At 37.4% G+C, this 25,095-nt stretch overlaps 3 protein-coding genes across 4 annotated transcripts; all 3 read right to left on the bottom strand.

The window, feature by feature from the left end:
• Window positions 1-240: 240 nt before the first annotated feature.
• On the bottom strand, window positions 241-7,134 carry LOC108007008 (sodium-independent sulfate anion transporter). Its single transcript, XM_017070614.4, has 5 exons — window positions 6,519-7,134; window positions 5,514-5,734; window positions 5,128-5,449; window positions 4,910-5,071; window positions 241-1,642 (listed from the first exon to the last, which is right to left on the bottom strand). Exons 1-5 carry the CDS (start codon window positions 6,991-6,993, stop codon window positions 939-941), a joined length of 1,884 nt encoding a protein of 627 aa, XP_016926103.3. The 5' UTR covers window positions 6,994-7,134; the 3' UTR covers window positions 241-938.
• Window positions 7,135-16,336: 9,202 nt separating this feature from the next.
• On the bottom strand, window positions 16,337-17,704 carry LOC108007005 (uncharacterized). The gene is made up of 3 exons (XM_017070611.4): window positions 17,474-17,704; window positions 16,706-17,139; window positions 16,337-16,635 (listed from the first exon to the last, which is right to left on the bottom strand). Exons 1-3 carry the CDS (start codon window positions 17,591-17,593, stop codon window positions 16,548-16,550), a joined length of 642 nt encoding a protein of 213 aa, XP_016926100.4. The 5' UTR covers window positions 17,594-17,704; the 3' UTR covers window positions 16,337-16,547.
• A 1,305-nt stretch (window positions 17,705-19,009) lies between these two features.
• LOC108007016 (uncharacterized) lies at window positions 19,010-20,060 on the bottom strand. Of its 2 annotated transcripts, none has more exons than XM_070996387.1 (3): window positions 19,876-20,060; window positions 19,353-19,810; window positions 19,010-19,233 (listed from the first exon to the last, which is right to left on the bottom strand). In XM_070996387.1, exons 1-3 carry the CDS (start codon window positions 20,011-20,013, stop codon window positions 19,116-19,118), a joined length of 714 nt encoding a protein of 237 aa, XP_070852488.1. In that variant the 5' UTR covers window positions 20,014-20,060; the 3' UTR covers window positions 19,010-19,115. The 2 variants fall into 2 exon arrangements, with proteins under 2 accessions (XP_070852488.1, XP_016926111.3); XM_017070622.4 differs by having other exon boundaries at window positions 19,010-19,218; window positions 19,876-20,058.
• Between the last annotated feature and the right edge of the window lie 5,035 nt (window positions 20,061-25,095).

Genomic DNA, 25,095 nt, shown 5'->3' with positions numbered 1-25,095 from the left:
GACTTTGCAGTTAAATCCTTTGATATTAAAAGTTAATGTCGCATAACCTAAGAAGGTAAAACTGATTCTAAAAGTCTGATTTTGAACTTGGTTTTAAAGATTATTACTAAAAAAAAATAAGTATCTTCATATTTATAAGATATTATTGTGTTTTCTGATAAATAAATGGGAGTGATATTTATATGAATGTTTCTTAATTAATTCATTATTCCTTGCTATATCATTTTATGTTCATTAAACTTCACTATCAAACTGGTAATTGATTTATTTTATTTATCTCTACGTTGATGTTGGATTTTCAATTTATTCGGGTTTTTTACTCGAAAGAGCAGTCATTTTTCGGTCTTGACTAATTTAATTTATATGGCTTGTTTTTACTGCGTTTGATCCACTTTACGCTAGGATTTTAGTTTAATTTCTTGCAGTTTCTTTTCAGCTGTGTTTTTCGTCCTTTTTTGCAGCGCACCTTGTTTTTTTTCTTTTCCGTTTCTTTTTTTTTTTTTGGTTAGAAAAGTTAGCTGTGCGCTTTCGCTTTTCTCTAATTTCTTTTGCGCTATTTTTCAAAACCTTGTTTTTTTCCTTATGCTCCAGCTGCTGCTGTTTCTGCTGCTTTTCCTGCTGCTTTTCCTCCTTGGCGCCCGCTCTAAGTGAAAAAGTAAACAGAAATCCATTAGCTTGGCAATCATTGACGGCGTCGCCAGCGGCACCGCATCTATTCCGCCCATCCCCCAGCCCCATTTCCATTCCCATCTCCTCCAGAGGTCAGTTTGGGTTTGGGTTTGGGGGGGATTTTATAAATTGCTGCCATCAAGGCATTTGTTCCACTTTTCCTTCACTTTTATTTCCATTTGCAGCCAGCTACGACAATTTCTCCAACTAAACTTAAATAAATAACACAAGCAGCTAACTAGGGGGCGGAGTGTGCAGGCAGGTATTCCTTAATCGATGTCGATTTTATAGCCCAAATCGATGGAGGCCCTTATGTGCTCTTTCAGGTTTATGTAGCCATTGCGCAGGGACTCCTGAGTTAAGAACTCCTTGACCTTGTTCTCGCTCTCGCAGAAGACCAAGTTATCCGTGTGATCAATGAGGCGTTGCAAGTGCTCCGGAAATCTGAACAAGATCAGGAGAGTAGAACTCGAGGCATCTGCCTGTCTACACAGATCACTCGATAGCTTCGATATACCCTGGGCAGCGGTATAATCCATTCCATTGATACGCTGCCCATCGATCACCACCGTAATCTTAAAGTCCGCCTGGGTGCAGGCCTTGAGTACTCGCTCCCTCAGATAATTGATGGCCGGAAAGTAGACACCGTTGCCCGGCGTCACCCGGATGTACTGCATCTCCTCCAGCTGCTCAATCTTCACCCGGATCTCGGGACGTGCCCACAGGTAGAGCAGGTGCAGGGCGGTCACCACAATGCTCACGAACAGTCCCACCTCCACGCCAAAAAGCACGCACACGAGGAAGCACAGCAGCCAGGTGGCAAAGTCGCGCTTCGAGTCGCGCCACAATCGCATCGGCAGCTTGAAGTCCAGCAGCGTGAATATCGAGCATATCAGGATGGCCGCCAGCGTCGCTTCCGGGATGTAGTTAAAGTACGGACTCAGGTAGCTCAGGGCCAGCAGCACGATAATGCCTACACAGGGAGAAAAAAATCAGAAAAATCAGTAGGGTCAATAAAAACAAGATAAAGTAGTTGGAAAGGATTTACAAGTTTGTGTATTGCACAGAAATGAACGCAAAAACTGTAATCTAAATGTGCAGATTTATGTTCCGTACAGAAAACCATTGCAAATATCAAAAAATCGAACATGAAAATGGGTTAAAAATGTGACCCTCTTTCAAAAGAAATATTTTGATGTAGATTATAAGATAATTTCACCACGAATTGATAGAGGTATCACACGTCAAAATCGGGATCCAATTACCCAAGTTATGATACTTAGAAGTGCACTTTTGGGTCCAATACGGAAAGCCATCGGAAATACCGAAAAATCGAACATGAAAATGGGTTAAAATTGTGACCCTCTTTTAGAAGTAATATTTTGATGCAGATTATAAGGGAATTTCAATATGAATTCATAGAGGTATCCCACGTCAAAATCGGAATCCAATTACACATGTTATGATACTTAGAAGTGCAATTTTGGGTCCAATATGGAAAGCCATTGGAAATACCGAAAAATCGAACATGAAAATGGGTTAAAATTGTGACCCTCTTTTAGAAGTAATATTTTGATGCAGATTATAAGGAAATTTCACCATGAATTCACAGAGGTATCCCACGTCAAAATCGGAATTCAATTATCCAAGTTATGATACTTAGAAGTGCAATTTTTTCCAATACTGAAAGGCATTGGAAATACCGAAAAATCGGACATGAAAATGGGTTAAAATTGTGACCCTCTTTTAGAAGTAATATTTTGATGCAGATTATAAGGGAATTTCACCCTGAATTAATAGAGGTATCCCACGTCAAAATCGGAATTCAATTATCCAAGTTATGATACTTAGAAGTGCAATTTTGGGTTCCAATACTGAAAGCCATTGGAAATACCGAAAAATCGGACAGGAAATACCGAAAAATCGGACATGAAAATGGGTTAAAATTGTGACCCTCTCTTAGAAGTAATATTTTGATGCAGATTATAAGGGCATTCCACCACGAATTTATAGAGGTATCCCACGTCAAAATCGGGATTCAATTACACATGCTATGATACTTAGAAGTGCAATTTTGGGTCCAATATGGAAAGCCATTGGAAATACCGAAAAATCGGACATGAAAATGTGTTAAAATTGTGACCCTCTCTTAGAAGTAATATTTTGATGCAGATTATAAGGGCATTCCACCACGAATTTATAGAGGTATCCCACGTCAAAATCGGGATTCAATTACACATGCTATGATACTTAGAAGTGCAATTTTGGGTCCAATATGGAAAGCCATTGGAAATACCGAAAAATCGAACATGAAAATGGGTTAAAATTGTGACCCTCTTTTAGAAGTAATATTTTGATGCAGATTATAGGGGAATTTCACCATGAATTCATAGAGGTATCCCACGTCAAAATCGGAATTCAATTATCCAAGTTATGATACTTAGAAGTGCAATTTTGGGTTCCAATACTGAAAGCCATTGAAAATACCGAAAAATCGGACATGAAAATGGGTTAAAATTGTGACCCTCTTGTAGAAGTAATATTTTGATGCAGATTATAAGGGAATTCCACCACGAATTTATAGAGGTATCCCACGTCAAAATCGGGATTCAATTACACATGCTATGATACTTAGAAGTGCAATTTTGGGTCCAATATGGAAAGCCATTGGAAATACCGAAAAATCGAACATGAAAATGGGTTAAAATTGTGACCCTCTTTTAGAAGTAATATTTTGATGCAGATTATAAGGGAATTTCACCATGAATTCATTTGATGCAGATTATAAGGGAATTTCACCATGAATTCATAGAGGTATCCCACGTCAAAATCGGATTTCAATTATCCAAGTTATGATACTTAGAAGTGCAATTTTGGGTTCCAATACTGAAAGCCATTGAAAATACCGAAAAATCGGACATGAAAATGGGTTAAAATTGTGACCCTCTTGTAGAAGTAATATTTTGATGCAGATTATAAGGGAATTCCACCACGAATTTATAGAGGTATCCCACGTCAAAATCGGGATTCAATTACACATGCTATGATACTTAGAAGTGCAATTTTGGGTCCAATATGGAAAGCCATTGGAAATACCGAAAAATCGAACATGAAAATGGGTTAAAATTGTGACCCTCTTTTAAAAGTAATATTTTGACGCAGATTGTAAGGGAATTCCACCACGAATTCATAGAGGTATCCCACGTTAAAATCGGAATCCAATTGTCCAAGTTATGATACTTAGAAGTGCAATTTTGGGTTCCAGTACTGAAAGCCATTGGAAACACCGAAAAATCGGACATGAAAATGGGTTAGAATTGTGACCCTCTTTTAAAAGTAATATTCCACCACGAATTCATAGAGGTATCCCACGTAAAAATCGGAATCCAATTATCCAAGTTATGATACTTAGAGGTGCAATTTTGGGTTCCAATACTGAAAGCCATTGGAAATACAGAAAAATCGAACATGAAAATGGGTTAAAATTGTGACCCTCTTGTAGAAGTAATATTTTGATGCAGATTATAAGGGAATTCCACCACGAATTTATAGAGGTATCCCACGTCAAAATCGGGATTCAATTACACATGCTATGATACTTAGAAGTGCAATTTTGGGTCCAATATGGAAAGCCATTGGAAATACCGAAAAATCGGACATGAAAATGGGTTAAAATTGTGACCCTCTTTTAGAAGTAATATTTTGGTGCAGATTATAAGGGAATTTCAATATGAATTCATAGAGGTATCCCACGTCAAAATCGGAATCCAATTACACATGTTATGATACTTAGAAGTGCAATTTTGGGTCCAATATGGAAAGCCATTGGAAATACCGAAAAATCGAACATGAAAAAGGACTAAAAATGTGACCGACTTTTAAAAGTAATATTTTGATGCAGATTATAAGAGAATTCCACCACGAATTCATAGAGGTAACTCTCGTCAAAATCGGAATGCAATTACCCAAGTTATGATACTTAGAAGTGCAATTTTAGGTTCCAATACTGAAAGCCATGGGAAATACCAAAAAATAGAACATGAAAATAGGTTAAAAATGTGACCCTCTTTAAAAATAAATATTTTGATGTAGATTATAAGGAAATGCCACCACAAATTCATACCCAAGTTATGAAACATAGAAGTGTAGTTTTTGGTTCCTATTGAAAATGTTGTGCGCTGTTACCCTTAATTTTTGAGTTGAGCTCTGGCAGACTGCCTTTAAAATCCGTTGGACTTACCCAAATACAGATTGGCCATTGGAGTCCTGAGGCCACAGGCAGTGCTAATGGCGTAACGGGTAAAGGCTCCTGATGAAGGCATTGCCTGGACACAAGATCCGAACATGTTGCATAGGCCTACGGTGAGGAGCTCCTGATTCGTATCCACCAATCCCTTGGGAGCTGAAATAAAGGTAAATATAAAATATATATTTCCTTTTTCCCCTCTTTATACTCACTTAATTTTCCAATCGATATATTCGTCAGTATGCCCACAATGGGAATGACTATAATACCAATATTAAGTTCCTTTAAAACCTCCCAGAAACTGTAGCTACGCTCGGGGGTTACAATATTCAAACTGGGCACTGTGAAATTGGGCAGAGTGGCCAAAGCACTCTTGCTGAGAGCATATGGAACTTGACCACTCTTGTGAATCCAAATATAGGAGACAATGCCAGCAAGGAGTACAATCAATGTGTTTCTTGAAGTGGACAAATACCGACAGCATATCCTTAAAATTTTGCTTCGCTTTTCATTACTAGCTACTCGATCCAATAACTGCAGGGAATAAATAATATTATAGATATTACCTATAATATTTAATAATATGATTTAATCTTACCTCCAAGAGGAGCAGAAAAACAATGGCACAAATCCCAACTATGAGGTCTGCCATATTGGACTCTTCGATGCGGGAACTTAGCATTCCAACTGAATTTAGAAGTCCCGCCACTAAGTACTTAATGCCCAGCAGTACTTTAAGCTGAGATTCTATAACCAGGATGGCAGTGGCCGATGAAAAGGCTTTGATCACCGGCATTGAGATAAACTCAAAGATGAAGCCTGGAAAATTCAAAAACATGCTTTATTTAATATTTTAATATCTGAACTCATTGTTCTTTGGTCAAACTTTTATGAAGTTGTTCCAATGTGCATGCTATCATATGGAAAATGAATCTTTATTAGTGGATTACTAAAGATGGATAAATAACAATCGAGGGTCTAATTTTTCCAGTTTTCACTGGATTTACCAAATCTCAATACATACATGACACCTGTCTTTATGTGCCTTATCAAACCACCCACTCAATTTTTTTGGATCTATTCTAGTTTTGCATACAAATCCACACAGCGAATCTCGTCCGAAGAAGTGTTAATTGAACCAAATAGTGCTAGTCACGGACAAACCGCATAACAGTTATCGTGCAGCACACTCAATTAGGTGCTTAAAGCGAGCTTTAAAGCGGATCTATTTCAATTCAATTGGACCAAGTTCATGGGGGAAGTAACACATGTCGCACTTAAGTCAATTTAGCAGTGAGATCACACGTAAACCAGCTGATATTTAGACGCCATGCACTTAAAAAAAACTTGTAATAAAGTTTAAAAATATCTATTTAAATGTAGTTATCTAATATATATTTTTTCATTTTATAATACTTTTAAAGAAAACATATATCATATAAACTGTTGAAAATACAGTAACTTAAGCGTTTTCACAGAACTTTATAATTATGTGGTGCAGTGGTGCAATCAAACCGATTTTCTAGGTAATTGTTAAAATTAAAAGCTTATGATGAATTTTACCAGAAGTCTGATATTTTTCCTATAGTGTGTCTAGACTCACCCATTTGCATGGTGCCCATAATGATCTGCACAATTCCGCTGAGAAAGGTGAGCAGGAAGGCAAATTCGATGGGTCGTCCCACGGTGAACTGGACGCTGACCAGAGCCACCAGGCTGGTGGGTCCGATGATAACCTTGTCGATGGAGCCAAAGATCAGATAGATCAGGGGTCCAATAAACGCTGAACACAATCCGTAACGAGCTGGCAGACCCGCCAAGAGGGCACAGGCCATACTTTCGGGTATGATCGTTAGTCCCAGGGTAATACCGGCTATAAAGTCGTCGATTCCCCATTCGGTGGTATAAAGTGGTAGCCATTGAAAGACCGGAATATGGCGATGCAGACGGCGTTTCCATTTGCTCGTTTTGGGAGCCTTTCCGGCTTCACTGGCGGGTTTACTTATGGCACCTGGTAAAAGAGCTCGCGCCGTGGCATTTTCCAGAGCCTCGGCTTCTGTTTCAAGTTGCGGATACATCACTATTTAGGATCGGGATTCGGATTTCTTAGTTAATCGCACGTCTGTCCGCCACAAATCGCAACTGTCGAATGATAGCACCGGTCGAGATCATCCCACTGATAATGATCTCGAGATCGTATCGCAGATTGTGGATTTTAGATTGCTCTGCCGGCTCGTGTTTGCCTTACACATCAGAGCCTCAATTGGCATTGTGACTTGCCGGTTGGATTCTCGCGCCTCGCTCGACTTATCACTTGCTCTCTCTGGTCTGAATGGGTGTGTTTTTGCCCTGTAATAAAATATATCTAGTTCAAACCCCCTTGTTTGATTGTTCATTTTGCCGCCATCTCAATTATCTTGGACCTGTTAATTGGGTAATATCTTGATTAGACGCTGGAAAAATGTGCCAAAAGGTCTTCTCATTCGACGTGTAACAATTGACGACATCGCGAAGTTTGTTAACACTTGGTAAATTTATAAGACCAGTCAGTTAAGAAGCGGAATGTTGTGTAAATACAATATACAATTAGGTTTTTTTTTTACAAATGATTTTTGTTTCATTAACTTCAATGAAGAGGTCAGATCTTAGACCTCTAGACACAGTTTAAACAACTCACAACAAACAAATATTTATTTGTGAAATGAAGCGCATTAAGCAAATATTTATTTGTGAAAAAAGTGCTAAAAAGTATAACAATTGACGATATCGCCAATATGTTAGCACGCGAATTATTTATTTACCCATAGAGTTAAGGGAACCTAAATGACGAAAACTTTATATGTAGATATATTAAGTCAAAAGTGATAATGAATAAATTTGGCGAGTCTCAGGTTAATTTATATTATGGTTTGAAGGTAATAAAAGTTTAATGGATTTAACACTAATTCTTTCTTTAAAGAGTTTTTGGGGCTCAGCCATAATTTTTTTAAAGAAAGGTTAAAACGATTCCCTTGCGAATATTTTTCATTTCGTTTCAGGATCCCATTAACTTTTATCTACCAAACTTTCCCCTTAATTCCGAATATAATTATTTATTCTTGCAAATTATTTTTGTTTCATCGCATTTGCCACACATGGCGTATGATTCATATTTGCTTTTCGTGACTTTCCCTTTTAATGTTATCACTTAGGTTTCACTCTCCTTCCAGTTCTGTTTGTCTAGATGTTGAGTTATGCAAATGTAAAAAGGCAAACTTTTCCGGAAAGTGAAGTGGGAAATTTGTTGTATGCAAATTTTTTTTTATCAAAAGCGCCGAGCGACACCAACAAATGGCACGGCAAATAAAAGCCAACATAATTTTTATGTAAATGAAAATTAAAAAGTTTGATTGACTTTAAACTTGGGCGTTTTTGCTGAGTCCCATAAGTTTTCTATGACAGAGAAACGAATAATAAATTGTGAAAAATATTTAAACAATAATTTTCATCTTTCTTTAGTTGAATTTAGATGCTTTTATCGACTGCAGAGCAGATTATTCCTGTAATAAATTGAAAAACCGCACAACAGTTTCTGCTAAAAATAAAATAATTTAAAATAAAGTCTGCAGCCGATTACAGAACGAATTTGCATTCAAAGCTTGACTGTTACTGTTACAGCCTGACAACGTCAATTGTCTGTATGGTAAGGTTATTATAAAACCAATCTGAACAAATCTGTTTTTAATCAGAACCGGCCATTTGTGCAGTGCGTGTCAGAAATATTTAAATAAATTGTCGTCGGGCGAACATTTTACACTCACTCATTCGCCGTTTCGGTTCACGATTTGTTATGCAAACGATTGAAAAAGGATACTTTATATATGCGAACAATTTGCGCTAAATGCGTTTCCACAAACAACTGCGCGAAATGTTTTGAATTAATGGGAGGGTCGACTTTTGCTGGTTGAATTGCAGCCAGTGCACAAAATCAATTAAATCCAAATGCAAGGGGGTAAGGAAAACCCGAAATCAGTAACTCGAAACAGACAGGCGGCTGAACTTATTGAATGTTGTGGCAACTGCCAGACACAAGTGATTTTCAGAGGCTAAATGTATCAAAAATGGATGGCTGTACAATGACTTCTGGTATGGGCATCGACCTCTCTGGCTTTTAGATCTATTATACTATAATTTTACAAGGGAAAACCTTAAAATATATGCAATTAAGTGCAGAGAAATATAAAGGTATTTATTTGCGTTGCCTTGACTCCAATTTGAAATGGTTCTTGCCAAGCCAATGGCAAATGTACTCACGTACTTTCAATGGCAAGAATAGCCATTACAGCTAGACCAGCGAGAACTTTATAAAATTATGCACTTAAAGTTATTATTTGAGGCGATTATTGCACTTGCAACGGTGCAACAATGCACGATTGCACATTCAACGAGGAGTCCATATTTAAATGAAATTTTAAGTGCCTTGGCTGGTCTACAACCTACACGAAACCATCAAGTGCCAGCAGCTGTGTTCCCCAACCTAGATCCAGCAACCATCCTCACCCTCCCCGAACATCCGAGCAACTTGATTATTATTTCCGAGCACACTTCGTTGTGGCATTATTATAATGACTGTTGCAGCAAAATTCACAACGCACCTGACTCGAATACAATGTTTCCACTGGCAGCAGCCACTAGATGTTGAGTTGGTTGCTCAAAGTGTCCTGCCAGCTGTTGGCAGGCGTCCATTAGGCAAAGCCAAAAGGGAGATAAACAAACATCAGACGGAAAACAGAAAACAGCAGACAGGACAGTCAGTCCGTCCAGTGGAGTCGGTAAGGTCCTTAGACAGTCTAAGCCGACATCAATGTCAGAAGGTTTTCGCTCTTGCCTAATGAAATTTATAAGCCCCAAATGCATTTCCGGAAAGGTATGCGCTGGCCTCAAGCTGTTGCTAATTAAATAGTAGCGGAATGATTTTTAATCAATTTTATTTGTATTTATTTGTTCAAGAATATCAACAATTAAATGACTATTTGCTATGACTGATAAGCCAGTTATGGCAGTACAACAAATACTTATCCTTCTATTATATAATTTCTACATTTCTCGGAAGCATTTTATAGGGATAGGCAGACAGCGCTGCTTACAACCCATTTATGTTTAATGAAAAAATATATTCTTATTCATTTTTGAAGGTTGTTTACATTCTGAACATTTACCAACTACAATTTATTATTGTGCAAAATAAAAACCAAAGAAAACTCATGTTAAATCGAATTACAACGCAAAGCAACCAAATAAACAAAGTACAAAAAATATTAAAAATCAAATTACAATGAGTAGCAACAGAATAAATATCCAATCTCCTCGGCGGCAAATATAATTAAACTTTTATCACGTTACGGCGAACACCTGGCGGGGAAAATAAATAGACGGGGGCCAAATGCGAAAAAAGCGAAAGGAATCATAAAAATGAAATTCAAAACTCGAAATTAAACGAAATTTTATTATTAAGTGCAGGCACATACATAAGCATATATAAATTTTTATTGGGGGTGCGACGTGTGCGCGTCTCAAGTGCCAGCCTGTAATAATCCCAAGCAAATATTACGTATACGCAACGTGTGGCCTCCGAAGTTTGCAGGGGAGTGTGTGCGAGTGTGTCTGTTTGGCTGTTTGTGCAGCAGCATAAATATTATGGCCCACACACGTAGCTGCCCTTCGAGGAATCGAAGTGGGCCGAGACGCCTTTGATTTTTAGTTAGCGCGACGAGGCCTCGACGATTTTTGCCAATTTTGACAGCAACTCAGGCATTGTCGTCGCCGCATTATATCCGCCACCTGCCACGCCCATCTCCTATTTTCCACCGCCCACCGGGCGTTGGGAATATTGAAAATTGCTCCGTGTCTCCGGGTGGCTGGTGGTGTTGTTGGAGCAAACGTGCCATGGATTTCAAATGAAACGTGTTGGAGCAGTTAGAGTGAGTCAGAAAAATACTCATACGCCGCGTGAGCCTAGCACATTTTTACGTCTCCTATTTGTGCACTGAGAAATAGTAATTTAGGAATTTAATTGGATTTTTTATAACAAAATTATAAACGTGGTTGGTGCTAAAATGTGCTGATAAGATAAAAATTCCCAAGTATTGCTTATCAAATCAAAAAACATTCTCTTTTTTAAAAATGAGTTTTTTTTGAATATACGAATACTCAGTATATCAAAAAACTCAAAAGTATTTCTTATCTAATCAAAAAAAATCATCTTGTTAAAAATAAATATATTGTAAGCAACGTTATGAAAGAAATAGGAATTTTTTAACATTCTTTGTTTTCTAAAATTTGAAGATTATTTTTTCCTCAGATTATTTTCAGTGCATTTTATTGTTTGAGTTTGGGTGCGTTTGCAACTCCGTTAGGCGTAATTTTAATGGCTCAAACACGCTGCACACACACTAACTCACACACAAACACATATAGAAAGTTGTGGCACGAAAATCAAAGTGTATTTTAAGGGGGCTTCGAGGGTTTTGGAGGGTTTTTCGGGGGATTCCCATGTAGGTGTTGTACCGGAAATTTAATTGTGTGCGTGCTGGCACAGTCAAATTTGCTCGTCCTCCGCTCGCCTTTGCGTTTGCTTTGTTTGTAAACAGGTGTAAAAATAAAAACTAAGGCACTCCCAGGCCATTATTGTGTTTGCGTTTTGTGTTATATTTTGCGTTTATTTTTATGATCATGTCGCTCGTTACGAATAATGCCTGTGCCAACACACCAGCCCACTCACAAGGCGAGTGAGTGGTAGGAAAATGTTGGAGAATGGTGGCCATCCGCCATGGATTTGCAGCAATTTGCGCCAGCACCCACTCTTTCTATATCCTATTTCCTATATCCTACATCCCATACCCATGGCTCCTGCTCCAACTGTAATTGGCATTTAAAATAATGTCTCAGGGATGGGTTAAAGGTAAATGTTCTGAAAGAACGTTCGTCAGGCTATCGTTTTCTTTTACAGTTCGAGTTTTGTGGCTTGATGGGATGGGGTAAACCAACTTAATTAATTGCTATAATTGCAGATGTGACGAGCTGTCAAAAGGGAATTCACACGTTCGCCGTTTAAGAAAGCTGAGTGTGATAGCAGGATTTAGGAGAGGGTTAATGTCTGCCAGAAGTTCAGCTAAGGTGGGTTACTCATGGGTGGAGTATTTTAAAAAATTAACCATCTAATGTTCATTATAATAAAACTGCTAAGGAATAATATCCTTAACAAAATTTTTAAATTACATACGAATATCTGTGGGTTAAACTCTAAGATACAACTAAATATATATCATAATATGAAATATAAATTTCATAATTATAAATAACATTGGCTCATCTTTAATTCCCCTTGCTCATATCTTGAGCTTCATCAGTAGTCATCATAGCCTGATGAATATGTAATCCGTAAGACACTTTCTCTGGAACAGTAATTATCTTATGCATTAGCCCAAAGTCAACTAAAGACAAAACACAGTTCCATTACACAAAGGCCCAAGTTCATGTGGCATAAATTAGGCCCAAATGTAAATTACCCAGGGGCGGTGTTCCAAAGGGGCAAATGTATTAGAAATTTTGTAAAGTTATCACGATAAGTAATTATGACTAATGGGTGGTTTTTAATGAATCAATATTGATTTATTGACTATTGACAAATATTTATAATTATTTTGGGTTAATTTTGTTATCATTCCTGTTTTATTATGACTACGAACTTATCAGACGTTGGTAATTCTTTTGTTTACGGCTTTACGATAATCATTTAAAAATAGATTATTTATATTTAAAGCACACGGGAAATAACAAAGGTCTAGATAGCCTACATTCTCAATTGCCATTACTTATTTTCTTGAACCCCTTTTATGCTATGCCTCTGCTGTTGTCCATGAATATTTATGGATGGTCGAATATTAATGCCCAGACATACAAGTATCTCATAGATGGCAATTCGCTCTGGCCTACAACTGTTAATTGAATGTAAATGACTGAGGACCTCCATTCAATTACCCCCACCTGTGGCACCGCTAAAACATACATACACATATGTATATTCGCATATTGAGAAGTATTATCAGCTGCCTGGTGGAAATCAAATCATGTTTTTGTTTCCAAGTTTTGGGAAATCTATGCAAATGCGAAAACGCTTAGGAGAAAGGCCAGAGATCAGCATAAATTAAGGTTTTGTAGATGAGGCAGTGAAAGAAATTTGCATCCCATTCGGTTGAAAAATGGTTATATATTTTTAAGATGATTAAGGAATGACTCAATTACAAATATAGTAGGTGTTGTATTAAACAAATGAGCCACTTGCTTAAAAAGTAAAGATGATTCATAATTATAGTTCTTATAGTTGACTTACTCTGAGTATATATAAAGTTCTTCAGGGGCTTGCAATGTTTTTCCCCGTGTACCTGAGTAGCTTAGGAGCAGCGACACTTGAGTGACGATTGCCACTGTGAAATACTTGAGACTTGAGTGCCAAACTTGGCTAAGATTTCAATTTATATGATAACAGCAAAATCCTTAGCCCCCTCAACAATTACACTAGAACAAGTTGAGTGAATGTCTGAGCAAATTTTCCCCTTCCCTTCCAGAACTTCACATAAAAACTCGTCTTACGCCATTTGGCAAATTCGTTAGCCAGCCGCACCTTGGCAAAGATTGGAATCTGTTGCGAAGACTGAATTGACTGAAATGTCAACGGCATGCGGTGGATCCCAAAGTCGATGGCCTGCAGTGACTGGGGAAATTAATTAATAGTTTTGTCTGCTCCAGCTCCTCTCACTCCACAAGTCACCCACACTCTACTTTCCCCACACTCCCCGAATCTGTGTGTGTGTGGTTCTTGGCTTTCGGTTTTCTAAGCACTTTGAGGATATTGCAGGACGATTGCCATTAGCATTGATTGGAGGCGTCCTTTGTTTGTCTGCCATTTGACCAGGAGCTCTGGCCCCGGACTTTGTTGCGGTTGACTTTGGTCTGGGCTTGGCTCTGAGCCGAGTTGAGTACGGCTTCTTGGGTGATTAGCTACTTGAGAGTGTATAATTATTGTCTGGTTGTTTGCCGGAGAATGTCATGCATACCTTCGCTGGACTGGGTGCAAGAATGTCATGCTTTATTCAGAGATATTTCAGGCAGTGTTGGTAAAATATGGAAATAACTTGGTAGTTATGCAGGGTAAGTGATGAAGATTCTAGATTTATTTGTTTTCTTGAGGAAATTAACTTGCAAAGAGCCGATTTCCCAATGTCAGGTTAACTTGTGTCTTTCTGATTACAAATTTTAAGCCAGTGTAAATGTTTTAGTTACAGTTTTCTTTATTTAAGTTAACATCACATTGAGAAAACGAATTTGTCCTCCCAAACTTTGAAGTTAATGAAAGTTATCTGACAGATAAACTAAAACTTAACATGACATTGGGAAATCGGGCTAAATGATTGTGGGAGCTTGTTCTAATAATGTTAAATAAGTCCAGATGAAAGTTAAGTTACGAAAAGATAGAATAGGAGGGTACAAAATATATTCCATTAGAGCAGGTGAAAAAATCTAGTTAATCTTTCCTACAAACTTATAGGCCCTTCTTTTGGGTAAGCTTTCTTTGTGTTGTTCTTGGCAACAGATTTTACCGCTACTTAATCGATGTAAACTTGATTTCAAGAACAACAACGAACCCTGCAAACAATGAGTAGATTGTAAGCAAACAATGTAACCAAATTGTGCCAACAAATAAACATAAACAAACCCTGGAGGAGATGGGGCCAAAGGAAGGGACAGGAGCCGCGGGTCAAGCGCAGCAACAAAAGAAGTCGCAGGAGCAGGATCGGGAGTAGAAAGTCCTTCGGATGGGTGGTTCTTGGGTGGTCGAGTGGGAGGTGGTTGGGTGGTGGTGTGGGTGGTGGTGTAAATGCCAAAGCTGAGAGTGTTCAGTGATTTAGTGGCCTTGTGTTTACATTCGTGTGGGTTTGTTTGCATCAGGATCGGGATGTGTGTGGGTGGGCTGATTGGGTTGAAGCTGAATAAATAAACAAGAAATCAGCAACAGCCAGCCAGAAGCTCGATAAGTGTGTAAGCGGCAGGAGCTCCCGGGGTTTTCTATCTGATTTGAGTCTTGGCCAGGACTTTAAGTGTTTTCTTTTCGGCAGCGGGGTGGCAAACAAATCACAGAATCGAGTATGTGCGTTAACTGAGTTGTCTTCTCCAACTGGCTTTTCTCTCCTTTTGTTGACAATTAAGTGTCTACTGGATTTTGGTGTTTTTCTTTCATTGTAGTTTGACCAAGTTCTAGGTTCGAGAGGAATTTGTTTGAATATGAATAGATTGAGTGACCCTCGAAGAAGATGTCTTTACTTGTGCCAAGAAATAGAAAGAATCGTATTTCCATAAGGTGCTTATACAATAAGATATCAACATGCTTGATATCAAAGCCCATTGAAGATATATTGTTTGATAAAATACGTTGTGTACACAAAAATGAATAGTCATATTTTCAACCCGTAGTATCTTACACAATAAGACATCATCTTTTTTGATATCAAAGCCTATTGATGATATATTGCTTGATAAAAGAAGTTGTGTAATATATTATTTGTGTAATCCTGCAAGTGCCAGACGTTCTTATCTAAACATGTGAAACATGTTTATCAAATTTGTAATAAATTTGTGGTTTTGGTAAGTACACGTAATGTCATCTTATCAATTCAAAATGCGCTGTCTTCTGGTTTGTTTATACTTATTTCAAGATAATTATTCCAGTCTGATTGAATTTTGCGTGGAAAAGTTTGGTTTAATTTTCAAAGGCAAAGTCATACACAGTGTCAATATTATTGTCAGTTAGTCTTCCGATCTTTTTGCCTGAGACATTGACATAGTTTACGCTATCAGACATAAGTTTGCACTCGAACGAAACAATATTTATCTATTTATTTAATGGTAGTAATCATCTTTTTTATGGGCATTATTAACCAATCGGAGCCGATTTTACCATTATCGCATAATGTACCTCATTAGGCCATAAAATGGAATAGATAAACCCATTGAAATCCTACCAATAAGCGATAAGACAACTGCCCTTAAACCAAAGTAATTAGCCCACTGCAAACGGTGAAGTGAAGTGATTTGTCAATCAATTAATCAGTGGCAAAACGTATCGAATATTTTCGCCCGTGAACACGCGGCCATTGATTGATTTATGAGTCGCTTGTTAAGATATTAGCAAGGAAAAAAAGTACAAAAATACCACTGGATATTTGGTGGTGGCACAGTCATATATTTTGTTATCGCCCACGTTTATCTTATCACGCATGCCGTCGAACAAGTTGCCTGCAAATTAAAGCACTGATTGCACCAGAGAATTGAGACACCTGATTTTGTCTCTACACCTTTATCGAGTTTTGTTCTTTTCAGTGGGCCTTTTCTTTCTTTTTCACGGGCCCTCACCCATTTCGGTTTACTTTTATTGACATCGTTTTGCCTTGGCTCGTTTAAAGACAACTAAAAACTAAATAAAGAGAATGACGCAATAACTTAGGCAAGTGTTTTGGTTTGATTTGGTTTGGTTATTTTTCATTTTTATGGTGGATGGTGGTGGCTAGGCCTCAAGCAGTTAGTTACAGCTCCTTCTTTAGGACTTGATCAGCAGCAGGGCAATGGCCAGGAAGCCAGAAATCAGGGTCAGGGGCACAGTCTGTCCGGCAGAGCTAGCACGACAACTGAAAGATTTGGATAGATGTAAATAAATAGTTAAAAATGTAAGTCTTTTTTAAGACTTTCAAAACTTACTCCAACTGCGTGACATTGCCATAGGTGTTGTTCTGGAAGTTGGTGAAGTTCACAGAGGCGTCATTGTTGGCAATGTTGATGCCCTGGACTGTGTAGGTAGATCTGCCCAGAATAAATCCAGCGCTGGTCGATACATTACTGGCATTGGTGTAGCTGCATCCAATCAGGTAGGTGGAGTTCACATAACTCAGCAGTTTGACGAAGACCGTCTCATTCTTCTGGCCATTAACCAAGGAGACATTATAACCGGACAAGCCGTTTTCCACCAGGGTGATGTTTGCACTTTCATAGACGTCCACCAGAGTGGAGACGTTGCTGCTCGAATGACTGACATTCACCAGCATATTGGTGTTGTTCCAGAATCCCACGTCAAGAGTAATGCAGGACACATCCGAGGCGGGATTGCGGGCCAACTCGATCCACTTGCCAGCGAACTGGAAATTTACAACAAAATATTATGATGCAGCTCAAATGGGGATTACCTATTCAAAAATAATCTTAAATATTCCTCTTAAAAGTATTTTACATTGCTCATTAGTAAAATATTACTCTTTATATATTTTTAAGTGTTTTCAACTTTTGATTGGAATTGAAAAATCTATATATTATAGCCAGACGTACAGTCTTTCGTTAAAAACAAATTGTACTGTTCAAAATGAGCTATCCTTTCATTGTGGAAATTCTTTCCAGTTTTGTTGGCCGCAATCCAACGTGATTTCTTTTTCCACTTTCCCTTATAATAATACTCATGATATTTCCTTCACTCACATCCGTGTTGTTGAAGTTAAGGCTGGGTGCATTGGCACAGGTTTGTGGGGTGGTCGTTTGGGCCAACACCATCGAAAAGCAGGCCACGATGGCCAGGCAGATAATCACAGTTTTGCACATGATGTCACTGGAGGTTTTGTAACTTTTATCGGTTTTTATAATATTTTTCCGCTTTTGGGTTCCGGTTCTGCGATCGGTTCGCTGCGAGTGCGTCGTACAACTGAACTGGCTTCCCATCCTCAACTGGCTTTTATAGGCCCGTATCTTTTTCCCGTATTTTCGCAGCCATTATCGATGCCTGCAGTTGTGGAAGCGCCTGGCTCTGTCACCGATTTACGTACATCTGACGTCTGTTATCGCCCCGTAGAATGACTAATCCCCCCGGACTCTAGCAATCAGCTAGAATTGTTTTTGCTTTCCGGTCTTCTTCAGGCTCCTTTTGAAAAACTCCCCTGCACATTGCTCAATAAGTTGTCTTACCTGCAAAGCTCTTTGGCATGGTTTTCCGGGACGGTGATACTCCTGGCCAAAAATAGAATCGAAACACTAAACCCTGTTATCGCTAGCAACCCTACAACTAAAACTCAGTCGTCATTTAATTGGTCTTTATGGCCAAAATGAATCGTGCTACAAACAAAAGTTTTGATTTCAGCAAAGATAGGCTACTGTTTTGAATGACTTTAGTATAGAGTACCTTCTTGGGAAGGTCTACCTGTATAACTAGTATATATGGTACTATATGAGCATTGCATATTAGCAATATTATATTTATATTTGGTGTTTCATTTGATTACACACCATTTATTTATTCATATTTATAGCAGTAAATTCTGTGCCTTGTGGATACGGTCATACGTCCTTAGGTTACGTTACAATTTATTTTGATTTTATCTTTCATAGTATTATTGTCGAGAACTTAATAAGTAATATAATCTTTATGAGCTATATATATCACGCTATAAATTTTCAAACATAATTAATGTTTACTGTTTACACACCCTTGAAATTATTCAGTCTGGGAAATTCTATGATTTCTAGATATCATACACTTTTTTTGTTTTATTGAACTTCTTTTCCGGTCTGAGAGCTGGTGTACTATTTCCCATTACTCATTCCTTACACACACAGTGCTATAAACTAGGTAACTTGTCTTATCATTTTTCGGAGATACCAGAAACAAGTATTAAATTAAGTGAAGTCTTCCACGCCGAGTTTTATCTAAACATTTAGTGATCTATCACTCCAATAACTAAAATATACATATAGAGAAAGGAAACGTCTTCGGTTCTGGATTAAATTTCTTTATCGCCGTCAGACAGTGAGTCACTAATGAAAACAAAAACAAGAATGCAAAAAAACAGAACAATAGTCTATAGAAGGTCGCAATGCGATAAAGAAACATTTTTAATATGTTTGTGGTTCCTGGAAAAGAAATGAAAGAAAATAAATGATTTCAGGGATAGGATAAGTTTGACAGACTTGGAATCATGATTAATTTTAGCTAAGCTAAGGCACTCACTAAATGGTAAATGATAATAAACATGAATGCGTTTTTATTGATTTGATCTTTAAATTTAAAATTGTATACAACAAATACAAACTAAGGTAAGATTACATTGTTATCTTCCTTTTTCGATGCAAACTAATTTATTTGACGGTCAGCAAAAATGGCAAGAACCAAGGCCATGGCAATCAACATCATGGAGATAATGGCAGAAGGGTTGGCTGCAGATGGTGCATAGCAACTGGAAGGAAAAAAACTATAAGATAATTTGGAAACGATTATAAAGTAAGTAAATTAATTTAAATAATTTTTTTACTCTTTTACAATTTTATCACAGAATTTTATCAGAGTGACACTATTTAAATTTTCACTTACGTTTCTCCCTGAGTTATCGTTGACATGGTGCCATTCAAAAAGTTTGAGGATAGACCAAACGCCATGCTCTCTAGTTTATTTAAAGCATCTGTGGTGGGGGTACGCTCCCTAGTGAGGATAATTCCGAATGAAGTGGAGTTATCGGTAGAATTTGTGTAGCCACAAATGAGGGCCACATCGGTGTAATCAGTGTAAAGGACCTTATACACTGTATAGGGGGTGTAGCTAGGGGGATTCCAGTAGGTGAAGTTAAAACCATCTAGGGTTTCTGTATTATTCTCCACGGTGATGGTGGCATTCATGGTTTGATTCACCCACGGGTAATCGGGCGATACGGCGTAGGTGGTATCGATCAAAACATTATCCGTTTCTTGATTCGGAACCACAGTTATATTCACCTCAGTGCAAAAATCAGTTGCAGCTGGCTGACGAGCCACCTCCCACCAAATGCCTGAGAACTAATAAGAAAATTTCAAAATTTCATTTACTTAAAAAAAATAATATACATTTAAAGATTTTTTACCAAACTAAGATCCACAGCGATGCTGTTGGTTTCGTTACAGAGCTGCACATAATCGCCACTTTGGGCCTGAGAAGTGAAACCTCCTTGAAGGAAAACCAAAAGGCAAAGGAGGCCCAAAGCATGTGTCCTAGCTGACATAATGGCGAATGGGTTGCTTGTGACTCGACCGCAGATCAAGAACTGAAGCCGTGAACATTAACATTATTACCATTGGTCATCAAGTAATTATCTGACATAAGACGGTAATCAATCAATTTCTACCTAATGAGTGTGTGATCACGATAAAAAGAATTATAACAATGAATGTCCAGGGCTGCATTGCATTACATGGCTGATTCTTCATATTTTTACATATTTTATTGGGTTATACGTCTTGACTTATTTGACCGAAACCAACTATTATTATAATCGTTTTTTAAATTTATTTAAAATATATTGCTTAACCATGATAATATTGGGCATAAACAACGGCGTGTCTGTTGATAAATGTTTGTGTATAAATTAAATGAAACCAATGTATCCTTTGAAATTTATGGATAGTATTACTAGCCCCCTTTTTATATCTCTAAGGTCACATGATTTGTGCCTATTTGCAGTAGTTGTGAAAGTTGCTAGAAGTCCATTACATGTATGGCTACTGCATTGCGCTGCAAATGATTATTGTCTAACATGTGCCTGCGATATCTTATGGTCAGATAGATAAGCAATAAGACCTTTGTGATATACAGCACCTTAAGTGTTTAGCAAACAAATGATTGAACTGTACTACTTGTTCCCATTTCAGGTCTTTGTTCAACTTTTACCAAGAAAATCTCTTGAATGAAACTGAGTTGTTCACCAGCCTCTTATCTTTACAGCACTTCAGGCTATGTATGTGTGGTTCAATGATTGGGTGTATTTGTGCCAATGTTAAACATGGCTTGTTTTTTACTTGATTGTTCAACACTGACCCATATTGTACGACCTGATATACTTGGCTATCTCAATTCATTAAAGTTGACCAACATCAAAATGTACCCAGAAAATCTACAGCCTTTTAATGATTTATACTCGGTGCTGATACTGTCAACTTTCAACTACTTCGAACAGTGTTGAGTAACGCCATGTAGTGGGTGGGCATACGTGTGCTCTAAGCTCGAGCGATTATGTTAACGGCTGCATGTCCTCGAGTTGTCTTCGACTTGTCTTGTAAGCTCTCAAACGCCTTCATAGCACATTAATTTTAAATGTCTTACAAGCTCCCAAAGAAAGTGGTAGAGATAGGTGTACGATAGAGGGAGGGGAGGTAAAATCACTAGTTTGTCTGCGTGTGCCGAACATTTTTGGTACAGTTGACACACATTCACCGTAACTCGGCCATAGGCTTTTGTCTCGGGAGTCGTTTTATCCTCGAAAACTTTTCCAACTGCCAAAAGTTGACTACCAAATGAGGAAAAAAGCAGCAATAGCAGCTGGCAGAATGGTGCCACGCCCACAACTAGAGTTGGTAGCTAAGGTAGCTTGTATCTATTATTTAATTAAAACTATTCGGGGTGAGCGTGTCTGTGTGGGGCTAAATAATTTAATTGGGCCATGTGTGAAAATTTGTAATGAATGACAAAACGCTCTCCGGCACAACTGGCAGTATAACTTTTGGAGTTTGCTGTTAAAAGGTGAGGGGCTCTGTTCTGGGGATAAAAGTGAGAGAACACTGAAACTTTTGATTAACACAAAATAGAGTTGAGGTTTCCGGGAGACCGAGCTAATTGCCTTTCCACTGCAGTGATAGCGAAATGTTTTTTAGAAAGACAAATAATAAAATGTTCATTAAACATTTTGAACTGAACTTTTAGCTATTCTGAATTATTATAGTTTTTTTTTTCCTTAAATTTCTTAATTCATTTATGTCTCTAAAATATTTATTTATATGTATGTTTACTCTGTCAATTGGTCTTAAAATAGCTCAGGTTTTTGTTTGTTGGCTAGGTCAGTTTCATTGTTAATTTGAAGGTGACCTTGAACCTGCTTTTTTGGCCTGTTGATATCACGGCTCACTTTCAATTAAGTTGCTTCAGTTGAGCTGAAAATAAATTAGCTATTTAATTCTATTGTGTAAGCATATCATTTGCCAAGTGGCGACACGTGTGAGAACCTGACAATAGATACGAAGAAATCTCGAAATAAACATGACATTATTTTAAAGCCGCAGAGCTAGACTTCCTTCTTCTCCTGATTAGTTTGATTGAGCTTGTTATAAATCTACAGGCAATCTGCAAGGTATTTAATTACCTCACTTAAGCCTTGGAGCTTTCATCAACAGCAAGTACACATACTTGTCAAGAGTTCCTTTAACTGTTTTGCCTTTTGGAACCGCAGAGAAAGTGCAGCTCTTTCATCCTGAGAAAATAATTAAGTTGTTTATCTTATAGCTAGCACAACCACACATGCTCTAGATATCGCTCCCCACTGCTGCCACTGCAAGTGACTGTTAATTACACCATGAGCTTTATGCAAAACCCCAAGAAAAAGAAAGAGCAGTGCAAACTTTCTATTAAAGCGAATCCTGTAGGAGTGCGCACACACATGCCTTATATCCCCAACCCCCCTCGCACTCTTTTGTGGAGTTCTTACTCAAGTGCGCACTGCGCAAGCCAATTTAAATTTTAAAATAAGCACATTAACTGCATGCACAAGCGCTAAAACAAACTCAGGCCCCCAGTTTTACACATTTTCCCCCTTTTTCTCCTTGGAACACACGCGCGCATATTTAATTTGATGCAGATTTACGCCTCCTCTTGAGATGCTGTCTCCATAGGAGAAAGGAGCCGAGAAAGTGTCTCAGTGCACTGAAAAAAATAGCATGAGGTATGTTGTGTCATACTAAAATGTCTCAGAATCAAAAATACCTAAACCACCAAACAATTTGTCTATTCTGTAGACCATTTATGTACACTTAATCAAAAACAAACAAGTTTATATTTTTTCATTGTCAAATAAACTCTGCTTTTTGTGGGCATTTCAATAAAATTTCCCACCCCACTGTGAAAGCAAAAATAAAACATCTCTTTTTATATTTCATAATTTGATTTGTTTTTTAGATTTTCTTTTTCGTTCTTTTAATTATTATCCATATCTGCTTATAGACAAAGGTGAAACTAATTGTTTAATTGGTTTTACAAAAAATGTATAAACTAACTAGTTGTTTGGGGCATAATTAATTGCTAATCATTGTGTTAATTTAATTGATATTTATATTGATGTTTGGGTCATTTCCCACTGGGACTTCTGTTTACTTCGATTAACTGCTATTAAACATTATAAATTCGATTAAATCGCTCCTTTTTTGTTTTTCTCTTTGCATTTAAATGAAAAGATACTCTTCATAGTCCATATAAAATCTAAGCAGTTGTAGAAAATGATTTAGTTGGTATACGAAAGATCTTTAAATAGAGTCATTGGCTTGATATGCTATCCAAAATTTCTTAGTAAATTAACAAGAAAACAATTATTTACATACAATAAAAATTAGTTCAATTCAATTTGATGCCTAACAAAAGTTTTCATAGAATTTCTTTAACATTTTACATTTTTTGTTTAATTTTTTGGAAGAACTACAGCGAAATTTTCTTATTGACGTCCGTATGTACAACTTGCGATGGAGAAAAAGTTCTTATCGAGTTTGGTTTGCTTGGAAGGTTTAAGTTTAGGATAAAAGTTTGTTGTCTTTAATATAGTGTTTGTACTGATATTGATAGTATTAGAAACCAGGTGTGCTATATTACATAAATACGATCGTTGATATGTAAGATTCAAATAAGAATAGTTAAGAAATTGAGTCTGTTAACGATGGAAACCATTCGAAAAAATCATGAAATATTGAATTGGATTAAAGTACTTCTTCTTAGTTTGTCAGTTTGTTCTGGAAATTATAAGATGAGAACCATATATCTAGTTAATTTTTAGGATTAGTATTAGTCCTTGTAAGCTGCTGTTCGTTTTTGTTGTCACTCGCTCGATGATTGTGCTACTGCATTGTATTTATCTGGGTCTGTTTCATACCATATCTATGTATATACGTCCTATATAGAGACCTCGAATTTTATAGGCGGCTTTCCAAAAATCACAACGACTTGAACTTGATCTAAAGCAATTATTGCATATCATATGGCTGATGGCTGAAGAAGTTAATCTAGGCTAAGTTTTTATCCTTTTAAGTTGCTACTCGTGGGAGGGGAGGTCTAAGGATCGGCTCTTATCAATATAAGCATATCATCATGGGTTCATGTCCAATTCTAAGCTATATGTACTCTACGTACGAATATGTATGTATGTATAGACTACGGTTTATAGGATACATTGCATTGTGCTCATATAAGAAAATTTAACATTTCGCTTCCTCTCACACATCGCTGGGGAAAAATGGGGAAGGGCGGGGACTATAAGTGGATATTTTTACGGGTTACATGGCAGGGGGAGGCAATGATCCCCTTCTGCTATTTACAGTTTTCATACAACCTAGGCAGTGTTTTCTATGTCGCGGGGATTCATTGACAAGGGCACCCGCTAAAATGGTTCACTCGATATACCTAATGGGTGTTTTATCTGATTTTCGTTTTCGCTTCTTGCTTGGATTCATCATCAAGATATAGTTTACAAAGCTTTACCAACTAGAATTAAGTTTATACAGCTTATTATTGTTTCGGTAGTAAGTAAAATATGTTGTTCTTTTATATGTAAACAGTCTTTTTAGAGCCTTTGGTAGTCGTTTCTTCAAAGGCTGCGGTTAAATGCAGTACACAAATGCAATTTATGCTTAACAAAATCCACACTGCAATTAACAAAGGAGTATTAAATTTATTAACTTGTGGGAAAATCGAAGAAAAAAATGTTGGGCTGTAAAAAACCAAGGCGTTAACCGCTGTTAAGTTAAATAACATTCATAGTTCCTCCAAAAAGTATGCAGAGAAAAATAACACATGCTGATCGAATTTATTGCGGCCCCTAAAGGTGCGCTATACATTTAAAAAAGGAAAAAATTTATAACGAAAGGCGATTTCTGTTTGTTAAAATTTAACATAACCAGAATGGGGGTCAAAGGGGATAGATGGGGTTGGTGTTACCAAATTGGGAATTTAAAAACATTGAATTTTTTGAAAAATAGGACAAGAAAAGGGAAAAGGTTGCCAACAATTTTAAAAAGATCAACTTAAAATTAAAAAATAAAAATTCACTTCATTGATA

Source organism: Drosophila suzukii, chromosome 3, assembly GCF_043229965.1.
Source record: "Drosophila suzukii chromosome 3, CBGP_Dsuzu_IsoJpt1.0, whole genome shotgun sequence".
Lineage (NCBI taxonomy): Eukaryota > Metazoa > Arthropoda > Insecta > Diptera > Drosophilidae > Drosophila > Drosophila suzukii.
The sequence above is the reverse complement of the archived record's forward strand: the minus strand, read 5'-3'. Positions and strand labels throughout refer to the sequence as shown.

What these genes read in the sequence shown, in the direction of transcription:
- LOC108007008 (XM_017070614.4), bottom strand. Translation starts at nt 6,993, where the DNA reads ATGTATCCGCAACTTGAAACAGAAGCCGAGGCTCTGGAAAATGCCACG. An exon ending in TATGGGCACCATGCAAATGG is followed by an intron (nt 5,735 to 6,518) that starts GTGAGTCTAGAC and finishes TGAATTTTCCAG; the next exon opens with GCTTCATCTTTGAGTTTATC. An exon ending in TTTTTCTGCTCCTCTTGGAG is followed by an intron (nt 5,450 to 5,513) that starts GTAAGATTAAAT and finishes TATTCCCTGCAG; the next exon opens with TTATTGGATCGAGTAGCTAG.
- LOC108007005 (XM_017070611.4), bottom strand. Translation starts at nt 17,593, where the DNA reads ATGTGCAAAACTGTGATTATCTGCCTGGCCATCGTGGCCTGCTTTTCG. An exon ending in TTAACTTCAACAACACGGAT is followed by an intron (nt 17,140 to 17,473) that starts GTGAGTGAAGGA and finishes GTAAATTTCCAG; the next exon opens with TTCGCTGGCAAGTGGATCGA. An exon ending in GGCAATGTCACGCAGTTGGA is followed by an intron (nt 16,636 to 16,705) that starts GTAAGTTTTGAA and finishes CAAATCTTTCAG; the next exon opens with TTGTCGTGCTAGCTCTGCCG.
- LOC108007016 (XM_070996387.1), bottom strand. Translation starts at nt 20,013, where the DNA reads ATGTCAGCTAGGACACATGCTTTGGGCCTCCTTTGCCTTTTGGTTTTC. An exon ending in TCGCTGTGGATCTTAGTTTG is followed by an intron (nt 19,811 to 19,875) that starts GTAAAAAATCTT and finishes TTTTCTTATTAG; the next exon opens with TTCTCAGGCATTTGGTGGGA. An exon ending in ACGATAACTCAGGGAGAAAC is followed by an intron (nt 19,234 to 19,352) that starts GTAAGTGAAAAT and finishes ATTATCTTATAG; the next exon opens with TTTTTTTCCTTCCAGTTGCT.